Source organism: Bos grunniens, chromosome 16, assembly GCF_055505025.1.
Source record: "Bos grunniens cultivar Pamir isolate PY7600 chromosome 16, Bosgru_T2T1.0, whole genome shotgun sequence".
In the NCBI taxonomy this organism is placed as follows: Eukaryota; Metazoa; Chordata; class Mammalia; order Artiodactyla; family Bovidae; genus Bos; species Bos grunniens.
The window spans coordinates 65,672,436-65,689,095 of record NC_141180.1 but is presented as its reverse complement, the minus strand read 5'-3'; the positions used below and the strand labels follow the sequence as shown (position 1 = coordinate 65,689,095).

Here is a 16,660-nt window from a genome sequence, read left to right as displayed (position 1 = left end):
CTTCTTTTGTATTATATGGCTAAGATGTAAGATTGTAGAGGAGACAACTGAATGCAGAAGGAAGATATTAGGTTTTCTGTTTGAGCATAACTCTTTGTAAATGAGTTACATTATACTTATCTATTGTTCCATATATATGATGAATGGCAATATGAAATTATTCAAAAACTTTCGATATACTCTAACTTTGGAACCAATTGAATATAATATTTTTAAAGAAAAAATGGTTGTAAACAATAAAACACATGAAAATTTGATGCTATGAATAAACAGTGGCCCCGAATAGGAATTACTCCTAATCACAACCATTTTCAAGTCTGGTAAAAAGTTGAAAGCAAACATGTAATCAGGGAAAGCAATTGTTTCTCTCGGTTTTTCAATTTATTTCACTGCTTGAATTTCCAACATAAACACGTATTAATTTTGCTATTAAAAATAACAGGTTGGAACAAACAAGAATCCTGCTATTCCATGTTCTTATCAAATGATCAATAAATAGTCTAGAAATGACAAGTCATTGTAATAGAAAATAGACACATTCTTGTCTTTTTTTTTTTTTGAGTTTAAGAGGTAAAAATATTTCCCCCTCTTAAGTTTAGATAAAATTTCCGGGAATATTAAAACTTTAAAAAAATGTGCATTTACAGATTTGCAATAAGAGATATACTATTCATACAATTATACATTTTATTGAGTTGCTGATAAATAATTAGTTCAGTCAAAATGATGAACTAATTTTTTTTTTCCATTTGAAGAAAGTGTGGAGTAATAGCAGTTTCACAGAGCTATTTATTGTATATGTGTATGTATAATTTTACAAAGTGCATATGCATTTTCTATCACTTTTTTCCATTCAATGTGGATAAAGTTTTTCTCATACAAGCATACTTTTCTGAGACTCATTAGTTGTCTTCTATATTCGAGTTAAGTCAACTTTTTCTATTTTCAGTGTAGTTGCTGTTCTATCCTTTTTTGTGCAATCAAACTGCCTATTTTTTTTTTTTCTATATCATTGTCTTAGGTTTAGTCTTAAGGATTATTCTTAATATATTGTGCTTGATTTTCACATTGATGTGATTTGTAAAATTTGTGCATAGCCTCATTTAAGGGTGCGGTTGATCCCCTGGAGAAGGGAATGGCCACCCGGTCCAGGATTCTCGCCTGGAGAATTCCATAGCCAGAGGAGCCTTGTGGGCAACATACCATGGGGTTGCAAAGAGTCAGACATGACTAAAACTTGATTTAGGATTATCTAAAATATAGGCACTCTTTTTCTCTTTTCAAAGAAAAATGTTAATATGCAGCACTGATGTGAGAAAAAAATATTACAATTTTACAGTCTTAGAAGTAGGCTGTGAATGATTCCAAAAAGTTTACCCCAGGGCTATTATTGTGCCTCTGCCTTTCAATAGTAAACACTTTCACACGCCTTACACTTGCTGTGCAATCATTACTCTCCTTCAGGCCCATGATAAGCACATAGCATTTGTTATCTCATGTTTCTTCACAAACTCTTCAGACTGTAAGAAAATTTTAACTATTTCACTGGACAGAAACTTGAAACTTGGATCCAGTAAGTGGTGGAGTTCTAATGATGATCAGAAATATTTTAAAGATATAATGTGATAATTTTATTAATAAAACAACAGACTCTCTAATAATACTGTTTTCCTTTAAGAATGTGATGTGTTTTTTGTTTGATTACTCTTTTTTGTTCCACTTTTTTTTCCCTTGTTTTAACTTTTTTCTGTTCTTGTTTTTTTGCTTGAGATTCAAGCAAATCTGATTCTTATTGAATTAATTTTATAAATTCAATTCATTTTTGTGACATGGTGCTGATATTACCTTTCGGATATGTAAGACCCAGAAAATGATCAAAAATAACAAAGCCTGCTTATTTCCAAATGAATTACTGATGCCATTTTATTTTAACCTAAATAAAGTTGAATTTATATTATTATTTATTTAATTCCAAGTCATCCCTTTTAATAAGAAGGTTATTTATTTTCTTTTATTCTCTGTAAACTTCTCTGATTGTGAAAATGATGGATGGTAGTTTAATGAAACGAAACAGAAACAGTATAGGAAAAGTTGAAATGAAAACATGGTCATATTTTTACTTAATACTTTTAATATCCTCTCTGAATTTTAACAATGTATTTAAGAACAGTTTACGCCAGTTGTCAATTAGAGAAGAGCACATTTGTTACAGTGTGAAGACAGATTTTTGCTAAATATCAGTACATTTTGAAAAGTTTTGATTTTACAGCTGGGCAAGTCATAGTTTCCGTTCTTGTACACAAAATACCCCTCTTCAGCTTCCCAGCCCCTTAATTTTCCTCATGATATTCAGATAAAACCACAAATCAATGTAACACCTCAGAAAGGATATCATTTTTGTGTCCTAAAATCTATTTTCCTTTGTTTCAGCATCCTCTCACCAAGAGATAATTGATTAAAAGAAAAACATGTTTTTTACTCTGCATGTCATTTCTAAAAACACTGAAGGCTATCAGTACTGGGTTATTGTTAGTCTTCATCATTTTTATGTTTAGCTATTGAATTTAGCTTCCTTTGTTACATTACATATGGAGACCTCTAAGTCAGATGCTCATCTGCCCGCTGATAAACAGAGTTGAAATCATTTGTGGCACAACTACAGAATTCATTTTTAGAAAGTTAGCATCTTTATACAAATGTTTATACATTAAGTTAGTTTTTATTACTCTCTTTTCATTTGTATTCCTTTCATTAGCATTGGAAATATAAAATATTATAGACACATTTGTTAGATTGACATCTAGGGTTCTTAAAAAATAGTACAATTGGAAAAATAGATTTGAAACCTTGAACATGCTAGAGTTTTTGAACTTTATATTAAGTCAAACAATGATTAGTGAAATTGGTTATGAATGATAAAGTATAAAATAAAATTATAAATAGGAATATGCAATATTTTTATTATTGTATACTCTAGAGGTGCAGGAATAAAATGATTGCCAGAAATAGAGGTAGTACCTGGGAAATCCCATGGACAGATAAGCCTGGCAGGCTACCATCCATGGGGTCACAAAGAGTTGGACATGACTGAGCAACTGAACACACACACAGAGATATTCAAATATTCTGAAAAATTGTGAGACTGTTATTTAAATCCCCTGTATTTATTCTCAAGAACATAGTAATTGAATTAGGAATTGTCTGCAATGAGATAAAATAATCCTGTTTATCCTCTTTCAACAATTAGCTGTCTAGGATTGCATACCAATTTCTAAGATCTCATATGTCAATGAGAATATTTATTTAGAAAGTTTCCTTAAAATGGCAATATTAGAGTTTGTATTAATGTGGTATGTATGTTTTTGTGTGTGTGTTGGGGGGGGAATAAACTACCCGATAGAACAAGATGAAGATTTATATTATCTCAAATTCTAAATGGTCTTCCCAGGTGGCTCAGTGATAAAGAATTAGCCTGCCAGTGCAGGAGATGAGTTCGATCCCTTGATTGGGAAGATCCCCTGGAGAAGGAAATGATAACCTACTCCAGTATTCTTGCCTGGGAAATCCCAGAGACAGAAAATTCTGTTATTCTATGTTATGATTCATTTATATTTAATATTATTTATACACACATGCATATGTACATGGCTGTATATGACACATCAACATCAGAAATTATTCTCCTAAAGAAAATAAGGAATATTCAATGTCACCACTGGAGAGCAGCAGTAGAGGAGAACACAAGTGTATGTGGTGTTAGAGAAAGAGTAAACCACATCCCCCGTGGTTGCTGTGTGCTCATAGCCAATCTGGGCTATTCTAAAGGACTTGCTGTTTAGAAAATGTGATAGAACTGTCATAATACAATTATACATTCTCTCCATGCACCTGAGGTGGCATGTCCATGCTGCCCTGTCTTTATCACCTATGTGTTTTTGACTCCCAAAATAGTGATTCCATGTTTGACATAGCTTCCAAGAAATATACTACGTTGTCAATTCTTCTATTGGATCTTTTCAGCTAACAGTGTTGTTCAAGTTAGAGTCAAAATGGTCAAAATCAGGCTTCCTTACATGCTCTTCACAATGGAGTTTCTTTGCCTTATATTTTAATGTTATCACTTAGTCTAGAAATTTCATTCTCAATGTTTCATAATCTTATTAGTTCTAGTTTTTCAAAACCCATCTTCTTCAGATAAATCATATTGCCACTGTCCCACTCAGGGCTTCATTATCTTAATAATGGCATTAATGTCTTCCTAGGTTTGACTTTCCCCTCACACTGTCCTCTTGTTTTTTTCTAGTATTAATACCTGTGGGTTTACACAAGAGCATGATTTGTTCTGCAAATACTTCAGTAAACAAATAAGCAATATCCCTTGTGCTTGGTGGAGGCTTGCATTCTAATGAGAGGTATTGACAATAATCATGATAAATGAGTAAATTATACAGCATGTTATAAGCTAAAAACTATGGAAAAGATAGAACAAGGTAAGGAGCAGAGGAAATAATAGTTGGAAGAAGGAAATGTGGGAAGGTATGTTCATTTAACACTGGTTAGTCCAAGTGATCTGGAAAGAGATACATTTGAGTAGATATGAAGAAAGTGAAGGAATAAGCTCACAAATATTTTGAGGAAGAGAATTTCAGATACAGGAACAGCAAGTCAAAAATCATGAGATAGGAGAAGAGCCTAGCGTGTTCTGGGGACAGCAAAGAAGCCGTTGTGCTTGGGATGGAGTAAATGACGAAGAGAAGGAGAGAGAGAAGTTAGAGAGGTATTGGGGAGCTTGAAAATAGAGCATTTTTTTAGTTATAGCAAAGAGCTCTGGCTTTCACTCTGAGCGAGGTGGGAAGCCATTGTGTGGCTGTGGACTGTGAAATGAAATGAGATCAACAATGTTTTGCAAACCTTTCTGGTTGTTGAGAGTATCTTTTTAAAACCCCAAAGTGATTATAATACTCCTCTACTTTAAAATATGTTTGTATTTTTTAAAAAATATCCTCAGGATAAATTTCTAGTCTGGTATAATCACTTAAACATCTCATCTGATACTGTTCATCCCACAATACCCATGGGGGGGAAAATCACTCTATGTGATTCCATAATTAAGTGCTAAGGCTGGACTCTGCAAACCATAACTTTATACAAATATGAAGTAATACAAGTGGGAATCATTAGGGACTACTTTGTGTAGGTGTTTAAACACAAGGTCAATCTTGAAGGTTAAAAAAAAATCAATTTATCTAAAAGGAGAAAGGTGGGATAAGGTGAAGGATGTTGTATAAGCAAAAGCAGAGAATTAACAAAGTCCAACTGGACGGCAAGATTGCCTGCCTGCTGGGGAAAGAGGGGCAGATGGAGGCCAAGCAGAAGAGTTTAAATATTGATACCAGCATAAAAGAGTAGGAAATCGTAGATTTTTAAGTAGAAAAATGAAATAATAAAATCAGTCTTTAGACAGTAGCCTGGAAGATGGTTTTGACTTATTGATGACAGATGAGCAAACAAGAAACTAGTCTCAAATGAGTCAAAACTTGCTTTCCACCTAAAGGAGCAGGTGCTCTGTCATATCTTGGTAGATTCAGTCTTGGCAAATTCGGTAACCTTGTGTGAGTGATGTTGTTGACTAAGGAGGGCTTCCATTATTTTCTCTGAAGATTGATGTGTGGCCAAAGGGAAGGAAATGGAATTGAAGATAAAGGCATCATTCGTCTTCTTTCTGCTTAGGTGTATTGTTGATGCGTATCAGATCCTAGACCTTTTAGTGATGTTTACTGTCCAATGGATGTGTGAGTGACAACTATTAATAGATTGAATGGAAAGAACACGGTAAGGTCTGGTACATATAATAAAGCTGATGTTTTGTTCTTCAGGTAACAGAAACACGGACGGGTCCTCTTGGCTGCAGTAACTATGACAACCTAGATTCTGTCAGTTCTGTTCTGGTTCAGAGTCCTGAGAATAAGATTCAGTTGCAAGGTATGTAGCTGAAATTTCATTAATTCTCTATAAGCCTGAATGACAGTTATCCAGTTGTGATTTCTTTCTTCTTCTTTTTTTTTTTTTTTAATAAGCTGTGTGTTCAGTACTAGGCTTTTAAAATTCTTATAAAAGGCTCCTAATCTTTAACTGATATAAACATTCTAGACCAGATGAAGAGAATGTCAAAATTCACTTTACTTTTTAAATTAAATAATTGATAAGAATTGAAAATGCATCTTGATAATATTTTGTTCCAGTAATCATTGTCTCAATAAGTAGCAGTTTTCCTTAGCTTTCCTTGAGCTTTAACTTTTTCCTCATGAAAGTGAAAGTGGAAGTTGCTCAGTAGTGTTGGACTCTTTGCAACCCCATGGACTGTGTAGTCCATGGAATTCTCTAGGCCCGAATACAGGAGTGGGTAGCCTTTCCCTTCTCCAGGGCATCTTCCCAACCCAGGGATCGAACAAAAGTCCCCCACCTTGCAGGAGGATTCTTTACCAGCTGAGCCACAGGGGAAGCCCTTTTTCCTCATAGATTCTGATAAGAATTGTAACCATATTTAAGTATACTGTAACGTGAAACTTTGACATTTTAAACATAACTTAATATGATAGTTAAGGCTGCCTTTCTATTCTGACAAATAGATATATACTTAAGAGTATATTAACAAAATATTTATACTTGCATTATTTCTTTTATAAAGATAGATTCATGATAATGGTAATAATTTATCATCTTCTTTCTATTACTGTACTTTGTGAAATAATTCAATAGAGAACTTTTTAAAACTGTAATTTTATTTTATCCCCTAAATGTTTACGCATGTGTATATCACTCTTTCATACAGACAGGGAAACGTTATATATCCACATGTTTAAACATGTACTAGCTGAATAAGTTCAAAAATGCCTTTTTGATGACACATAATCTACATTTAATTCACTGATCAAAGGGGTAATTTTGAGTTGTTCTTCTCTAGTCTACCTTCTTTAATTGCTTAATTTAGAGCTATATTTGCATTATTCAGTTTTACATAAAAATGTTTAACATTTCAGAAATTTATGAGATTTTCTCTCAATTTTTCCATCTAAAAATTTAAAGGCATCAGGTTATTTAAATTTAACTTAAGTAATAAATAGATTTCATTCAATTTGAATGTACAAACTCACAGAGAAAGTGCTTAAATTTTTAAACTCTAAATGCTATCCAAGTTATTATTGTCAATTTTAGCTTTAAAGTTATTGAAATATTTTCTCTAACTTAAATGGAAGCACAGTCTCTCACTATTACCTATAATTCTTTACTATTCACCCCTTTTTAAAATGTATTGACTTTCCATCAGAGTATTAATTTTACTAGAAAAAGACAAGGAATTTTTATATCAAATACATTTATTTCAATTGATACAATTTATTTATTAACACTTTTGATTTTTATCTTTGTGAATTAACACTATTGATTTACTGTGTTCAGTATTAAGAATATAATATTTAAACACAAAACTTCTTTTTTTTAAATATAATATTTAAATAATATTTAATTTATTTAAATTTTTAAATAAAATTTAAATAATATATTTAAATATAATATTTAAACACAAAATACAAAACAAATCAGCCTTGGAAAAAATCAGCACAAGGAATAAATGAAGAGACATGCCCCTTTTGTGTAACTATTTTTTCTATTCCCTTCAATTTATGTAAAACAGAAACCTGAATCTCTTTCACCTTTTACTACTTGCTAGGACTAGTTACAACTATATTTGTACCACAGTGCACAAAGTCCCGTGCAAAGATAATACTGTGAAAATCAATATCAAGGCCCTCAATATCCCATGTACTCTTTCTTTCTTAAATTTAATCTGTACTTACAAGTTTCATGTTGATTCACCTATTCAATCTCACCTTTAATATATATTAAATATATATATATATATAAATAGTATATAGCAAAAAATAGTAGCCCTTTGCCACTAAAAAGAAAAAAAAAGAATGCAAAACTCTCACCAATTCCAGAATATTACCATGGTACATCTCTTTGAAAAGTATTTATAAAACCCTGGGTCACTATATGTAGCAACTGCAAAAACTGATGTTTCAGAAGAATCTTTTATTAAAGTACTACCATAGGTCTTTGTGTCTTTCATCGTTAGCTGGTTTTATGGATAGATGTGCATAGGTACGGATGATATGTGTGTCTGTGTGAGAGAGACCTTGTGTTTTGCTTGTAAGAATGAGGTGAAGCACTAGAATCAGTGTTTGGTCCATTTGGAGATATTGAGTTCAGCTCTATTATTGACCTTCTACTTCTGAAGCTCTGGTCTTATAGAAGAAAAAGAATTGTTCTTGAAGTAGAATTTTACCGGAGCAAAGAAAGCAACGATAAGAATTACTGAGGTACAGCATTAGGCAAAAAATTCAAAATGAATTCCATGACTTAACTATCTATATTAGAATTGACATTCATAAATGAGATGTCAGAGAGATGCATTACACATTAGCACATTGATTTTGACTGAAAACAAATGAAATCAAATGTTGGCTGGCAGTGAGTAAGCTGGATTTGTCTCCTTTCTGTCTGGCTTTGTCAATCAGGTTTCAGAGCAGACACTTTTTTTTTTTAATTGAAAGATCCATATCTACTACTCTGAAATATTGATGAAAATACATTGAATACATATGACAAAATGTAATTCATAGGAAGTATTAGCAAATACATATTGAAATGAATGATATTCCAATTTTTCAACCCACTTAAGAATTTAACATATCAAACAAGGTACATTTGCGTGAAAGGGTAACAGAAGTAATTCAAAGTTATTAAATTTTGGTAGTAATTTTTTGGTAAAGTTCCCAGAAAATGAATGATCCATGTGATTAGGTAACAAATACTTTTCCACATCAGTTGGTTCCTAATGCTTTATTTCAGCAAAATTGGCACGACTGTGTTATCAAATAGATAATAAACGATGGAGCACTATGCAATTATTTTTTGCTTATAATAAAAGTCTGATTATATTGCTTACAAAACTATCCTGTTTCCTATTTTTTATCTATTGATATGTTGGAACATATTTTCTTAGAGCTTGGTGGTGAAGTCACTAAGTCATGTCCGATTCTTGCAACCCCATGATATAGCCCACCAGTCTTCTCTGTCCATGGGATTCTCCAGGCAAGAATACTGGAGTGGGTTGTCATTTCCTTTTTTAGGGTTCTTAGAGCTTACATATATAAAAATTAAAAGAAGGCAAATAATTTACTTTGAAATAATTCATATTAATTTATATTTCTAGAAAAATCCCACAGTAATTAACAAAGCTCTATCAATTCATTAAATCATGCATTTTCAAGGAACAGATAACATATGTCTTTAAAAGTTGTCAATCCTTGTAATACATATAACTATTTAATTGCATATTATCAGTAATCATGATAATTCAAATCATAGTGATTTTTAAAATTATTTTCATTATTAGAAAACTATTTTATGTAATTCATGCTACAAAATTTTGTATTATTTATAAGTTTCAGAAAAACATATATATATTTTCAATCATTGATTTTTATAGTAGAGATATGACTGTGATTAAAAAAAGATGTTTAGTAATAAAATGTAATATATTAGTGCAAAAACTTGTAGGACAGTGAAATGAAATGGTGACATCAAGGAGAGCACACACACACACACACACACACACACACACACACACATACACATTGCTCATTTATTCTTTTTAAAGGAGAATATTGATGCCAGATTGCTGGGATTAGGTTCCATCAGTACATACAGATATATGATGTAATATTTTTATTTTAAGATATTTATAATATAAGAGATTACCTACTTTTGATCTATTTAATGTATGATAAAAATTTTAGATGTCAACTTCATCACATTCAAGGGAGTCCTTAGTTTTTCACCCTCTTCATATTCCTTTAGGTAGGACATGAGCTATTTTTTGTTCAGTCACTCAGGTGTGTCTGTCTCTTTGTGACCCCATGGACTGCAGCATGCTGGGATTCCCTGACCTTCACCATCTCCCAGAGCTTGCTCAAACTCATGCCCATTGAGACATGAGCTATACAGCACTGAGGATCTCTGGTCAGCTGATCATTTTCACAATTGTCTATCTTACTAGACTTTATGTTTGTGTGATGCAAATTAGAACTTTATTCATCTCCCAGGAATTTATTAAATTTCTTAAATTTTTATTTGCCAAATATTGCTTCTTTCTTTCTCTACTCTCATCACGAAGTTTCAATTAACTGTGTTTTTAGATAATTTAGTTATGACCTATGTGTCTTTTCTTTTGAAAGAAAAGTTATATCCAACCTAGACAGCATATTAAAAAGTGGAGATAATACTTTGCCAACAAAGGTCTGTCTAGTCAAAGCTATGGTTTTTCCAGTAGTCATGTGTGGATGTGAGAGTTGGACTATAAAGAAATCTGAGCGCTGAAGAATTGATGCTTTTGAACTGTGGTGTTGGGGAAGACTCTTGAAAGTACCTTGGACTGCAAGGAGATACAACCAGTCCATCCTAAAGGAAATCAGTCTTGAATATTCATTGGGAGGACTGATGCTGAAGCTGAAACTCCAATACTTTGGCCACCTGAAGCAAAGGACTGACTCTTGTTTTGAAAAGACCGTGATGCTGGGAAAGATTGAAGACAGGAGGAGAAGGGAATGGCAGAGGATGAGATGGTTGGATGGCATCACTGACTCAATGGATCTGAGTTTGAGTGGACTCCGGGAGTTGATGGACAGGGAGACCTGATGTGCTGCAGTCCACGGGATTGCAAACAGTCAGACATGACTGAGCGACAGAACTGTGTCCTTTCTACTCTTTTCTGTTCTTTATATCCATTTGCCATTTTAGTATTCTGTGTTCAATATTTTTTATGACATATACCAGTTTGCTGTTTATCCTTTCAGCTGTGTCTAGTCTGCTATTAAATCTATTATTGGTAACTCCTATATGTATGTGTGCGTGTGTTTGTATGTATGTATATATACTTTATTTGCAGAATTTCCATTTGGTTATAATTTTTAGTTTCCAATTCTTTGTCAAAATTGTCTACAGTGTTTGTTTAATTCTTTATTGGGTGACTGAAATTAATTTACAGTTCATTTTTGATAAACTATTCTTTCTTATTTATATGCTCATTATTTTTATTAAATTTTGATGCTGTGCTTTACAAAAATAATTTAAAATTCTTGATGTTTTCTTTCTCCAGAGAAGGTTTACTTTGATTTGCAGTAGCATTTCAATCCATTTTAATTGACTTCTTTGAAAGTATGCTTTAAACCTATGAAATCTAATTTTTTGTTTAATTACTGCTTGAGTATATAGCCCTTATGTATTTCTACAAATCTGGAGCAATTTACTATCTTTATCATGACTGGCTCTAAACTTCAATTTTTGATTTGCTAACTGGACAAAACTCTAAGACAAAAGCTGTGTGGTTTGCACCTCAAGGATCCTTTTCTTGTCGTGGTAGTTCTAGACATCCTCACTTTTATTGGACTTGGATCCTTTTGAACAGATTTTTAGAAGTTGAATTATAGTTTATTTACAATGCCATGTTAGTTTCAAGTGTACAGCAAAGTGATTTTGTGCCATATATATATATATATATATATACATATATATGTATATATATGTAAGAATCTCTCTGCACATACTTTTTAGATTATTTTGCATTATAAGATATTGACTATAGTTCCCTGCACTATATAGTATAGACAGATTATTTTAATATGCCTTCTATATTTTCTAGTTGTTCCTAGTGAGAAGTTTGGTTGAAAAAAACTGGTCCTCCAATACTGGACATGGTTATATTTTACTCAATGGGTTTTCAGCTTGTAACACTTGCCCTGCCTCACATGCTTACTTTCACAATATCCCCTAGGCTCAGAACTCTTCTTCCTTAGCTTTGTCTCACAATCGAGGAGGCTTTCTAATAATGGTTTCATCAGTATTTTTACTCTGTTGGTTCTGTACATTAACAAAATGTCTATAGGACAGCCTTCAATCCCTCTGAGTTGTCTGTTAAAACAGTCCAAGTTTTCTCTCTAGGTATTAATTATTGTTTACATTAATGATCTGGTTGTAAAGTTAAAGAGTTTTGAGTGGTCTGACTGTAAATCTCTTTTCCAAAAAAAAATGTTATTTTTAGTATGGTTTTACAGAATATCAGTTTCCTTTCTTTAGACAGATAGATAGATATAAAGCAGAGATAACATGCAACAGAAATCCTTGCATGTCTAAAGCTAAACTCATCATTTTCTGCCATCAGTCTTTCCTTCTCAAATTACTTTTCCACCCTTTTCTATTTCTGCTAAGGCACTATCATTTTTACAGATTGAAAATTATACTGTAACTACTTGGTTTATAACATTTTAAGTGTTACATAAATTCTCTGATTTTCTTTTAATTTTTAATTTTTTTTTAATTGAGATAATCAGTGGGTTCCATATATCTGGTCCAAAGTCCTGAGTCTCATTAACAGGGACTCTGACTTAGCCAGTTTTTAACACTGAATATCAGTATTTTCAGATATTAGATATTTCTGAAGTATACAGTCATTTGATGACCTGCAGGACTAGACATTTAAGAATATATCTAGCTTTACCAGTTTACTCCTCCAAGACATTTGACATATTTCACCTGCCTTACATCATATAAAGTACTGTCTAGTAGATCCCATTCATCTTCTCCTGTCTCCTAAAAAATTGCCTTTTTATCCCCTATTCTTTGGTTTAGATATTTTTAGTTTTCTGTCTAAATTAATTTTTTCTTTATATCTTTTGCATATAAATTAAAGTACTACTCAGAGTACTTTCATGGTTAAACATCATTTAAATACAAGTGAACTAATTCCCTGTACTTCATCCTGAAATAAGAGCCCCAATAACATTACCCTGGATCTATTTTTCTAAGCAACTCACTCATTGCGTTCTCATAGTGCACATGAATTAAAACAATATTGCTAATTGCTATTTTAAAGAATATGTTCCATAGTTCATTTGTGTGTGATAGTGCTAATGTATTATCCCATGGCCCATCAAATCTCTTAAAGTTGAAAACTATCCATGTATCAAACATCAAATAATGTTCCAGTCTACCTTTTTAATTAAAGGTTTTATTAATCATATGAACCTAATGTGGTTGCTTTACCAATTAATTATACCTAGTGAAATATTGTATAATATCATTGTATACATCTAATATTATATATTATATTGCTTCTTCTACTAAATATATTGCAAATGCCTTTAGGGCAAGAATTGGTCATTTTCATATTATACTTTTCCTAGAAAGTCTCTTCCAAATGGAAGGCATTCAATATTTATTTGAGATGAAATAAAAATGAATAGTAAAGTAATAAATATGTGTTGAGTACTTTTCCTGACCAATCTATGGTAGCATTAGTCTGAAAGAATGAGATAAGTACAATTGTCAAGATTTTTACATGATAGACTTTTTCCCCTAAATGTTAATTCATGATTTTAGTTAAATTAAAGTTGTAGATAATGATTATATATAAAAAAATGTGTTTTTGTTTTGTTTTGCTTTGGTTTTTTTTGTTAGAAAGGAAGCATGTAAAGGAGGTAAAAATCAAATTTTGTGGTAAATTGCTGTGAGTTATTGAATAAATTTTCCTTTACTTTTATGTTTATCTTTACCTACTGATTATATTGAATATTTACCCTTTTGATTAGATTTTTGTAGCAAATGCTTAAATGTAAAACAAGTAGAGATCCCTAAATATTTTTGATAGCCTTATTTTTATTCTTAATATATTCTTAAGAATTAGTAACTTAACTTGCATGTTGAAAAGTAATAAACTGTATCACTATGACTGATGAGGAATAATCAGTGAAACAACTCAGTCTCTCTATGACTTCCCTGTAGTCAATTGAAGTGATCATTTGAAAAACATACTCATATAAAGTTACGTGTTTTAATGACATGAGATACAGCAACATTTCATAACACTTTTGCCAATGCTGCAAATAATATCTAAGTAGAGATGAGCTGATAGTTTGAAGGTAAAATAAAAATATTGGAAGTATTTGAAAATAAGTGGAAAAGAAATGCATACATCTCATTTCAAAATATATAAAGGTAAATTCTATCTACATTACATAAAATAATCAAATATTCTGATCAATAAATTCAAATAGCCAATTAAGTCAATTTAAAAAATAAAATCAGATAGTTTGAGATATTAAATGTTTTATAATTTCCCAGATTCTTGAAAAGTGCTTGGAGTTAGTATATGTTGAAAAAAATGATAAACATTTGAAAATTTTTCAAAATTCAGTAATTTTTCTAATGATCATATTAAAATATGCATAAACCTGTAACTTAATATGCTACATTTTTGACATTTTCTGAATATTGTAATTATGTATTATATTTTGGCCTTTATCAAAATGAATTTCCTTTTTCGGTTTGTTCCTTAAGGGCTGCAAGTCCTACTTCCAGACTACCTTCAGGAGCGTTTTGTACAAGCAGCTTTGAGCTATATTGCTTGCAACTCAGAGGGAGAGTTTATCTGCAAGGACAATGATTGCTGGTGTCATTGTGGCCCCAAGTTCCCAGAATGCAATTGCCCTTCCATGGACATTCAAGCCATGGAAGAGAATCTTCTTCGCATAACTGAAACCTGGAAAGCCTACAACATTGACTTTGAGGAATCAGGTAAGACATATATTTTTATCTAACACTTCTAAACTTCACCAAAAAAAATGTTATATTGAACAGACAATTTTACCCTTTTGGAAGAAACTATTACATACTTGGAAGAAATTTATTCAATTTGTTCTTATTATTCTTTGTGGATATTGCTTTTATTGTTGGTTATTCAGTATTTTACTGAAACCCTATGTGGTACTTTTTGTATGCTATGTACTATGGTAGTAGAACCCAGCCCTCTCTTGAGCTGACATATTAATCATTTAATAAAGAAGGTCCCTACCTTTTTCAATATAAGAATTTAAACTATGGACTGAAAAAAGTGCACAGCCTAGAAGTTGAGAATTATGTAATTATGCTTTATTTGGTGGATTTTCTGAGCTCTTCGAGAGCTCTGAAGAGACAGAACTCTCAGGTCGCTCTGAAGGATGGCCCCAAGTGGTAAGGGAGGAGCCAGCATTACAGAGGAGTTTTTAGAACAAAAACCAGGTAGTTGGAACATCGATTCTGTTGATTAAGGAAAACCAGACATCTGAAGTTAAGGAATTTACTGCTTTTCTGTGTACTGTTGTTGTTTAGTATCTAAGTTGTGTCCGACACTTTTGTGACCCCATAGACCCTGGACTATGGCTCACTAGGTTCCTCTGTCCATAGGATTTTTCAGGCAAGAATACTGGAGTGCATTGCTATTTCCTTCTCTATTTCAATGTAAGAGCAGATGAAAAGTCAAGGCTGATGGAAGTCTTTCCTGTATTATGCACTTCAGGTTTTGGGGCCAGTATCCTATGCTTTTCCTGAGTCACCTTAGGGTGCAACCTGGCAGGGCTGCTGCTGCAGTATCTGATAGGTTGATGGTTTGCATCCTGTTTCCATCTTGCATTCACTCAGGGCTCACGCTGGGGCAGCTGTGGTGGCTCAAAGTCCAGACAGCTTGTGTTTACTGACATGGCAGGTGGCATTCTTAGTCCAATACCTCCGATTCCTTTCTGGACTATTCTCATGAGCCCTGAGTTCCACTTCTGAGGCAAGATCCAGAGAAGGATTTTTCTATACTTTCTTCACATTAAAGGGAATCTCATGAATGTGCACTTTTACTCTACTACTTATTTTTAAACCAAATTTAGATCAGCTTTGATCTAGTAATGTCTGTGGAGTTTGTTTCTGCTATTTCTGAATTTTTATGAGTGCATACTTGTGTTTCCCATATTGTTACATATAAAATAGACTATGTTACCTGTAATGGCCTTCATTTCATAAAGCAATGAACTTTAATAAAAAGTTGAGTGCCTCAACATGAAATGAAAAATGATGATAATAACATATATGATCATTCTCATTAATAGAATAATAAAAATCCTCAGAATGTGCTAAGTATAATTATGTAGCATTTAGTCAAAAGTGTTGGATATGACTAAGTTTCAAATTGGCAAAGAGGTTTTAATTGCCAAGAGGTCAGATTATATTCTTGAAAGTTATAATTTTGTCAGTGATTCATTTAACTGAACTCACTTAAAACAATGACAATGAAATTTACTATATGTTCACAATAAACACCCTTAATTTAGGCATAAAAAAAACATATCTCAACATAATAAAGGCTGTATATGACAAGCCCACAGCTAACATCAGACAAGAAAAACAATATAGATGATTTCAATAAGCCCTCACCATTTTGCGTAGTAGAACCACAAAATTATAAAATAAAATGGAAAGTAATAGACCTACGAAGAGTTCATAGATACATATTTTCTTTATAAATATATATATATGTATATATTAATCAAAATAGTGTATAATAAATTATCCTCCTCAATTTTAGTAATATTTCTCTTTATATAAAAAGGAAAACCTGTCTAGAATTAAGCAGTTTCTCGACATTGTCAGAATGAATTTCTAAACTCAAACTCTTCCTTTTAGTTTTTCAATAGAACACTCATAAGTAACATATTAGAAACCTAATTTTATATTCAAG

General features: G+C 32.2%; 1 protein-coding gene across 2 annotated transcripts in view; it reads left to right on the top strand.

The window, feature by feature from the left end:
• BRINP3 (BMP/retinoic acid inducible neural specific 3) overlaps positions 1–16,660 on the top strand; it is a 483,960-nt gene that overhangs the window by 306,438 nt on the left and 160,862 nt on the right. For both annotated transcript variants that reach the window (XM_086342771.1, XM_086342772.1), the window contains 2 exons: positions 5,877–5,982; positions 14,458–14,694. In XM_086342771.1, the coding sequence (XP_086198897.1) occupies positions 5,877–5,982; positions 14,458–14,694 (343 nt within the window). The remainder of the gene's footprint in view (positions 1–5,876; positions 5,983–14,457; positions 14,695–16,660) is intronic.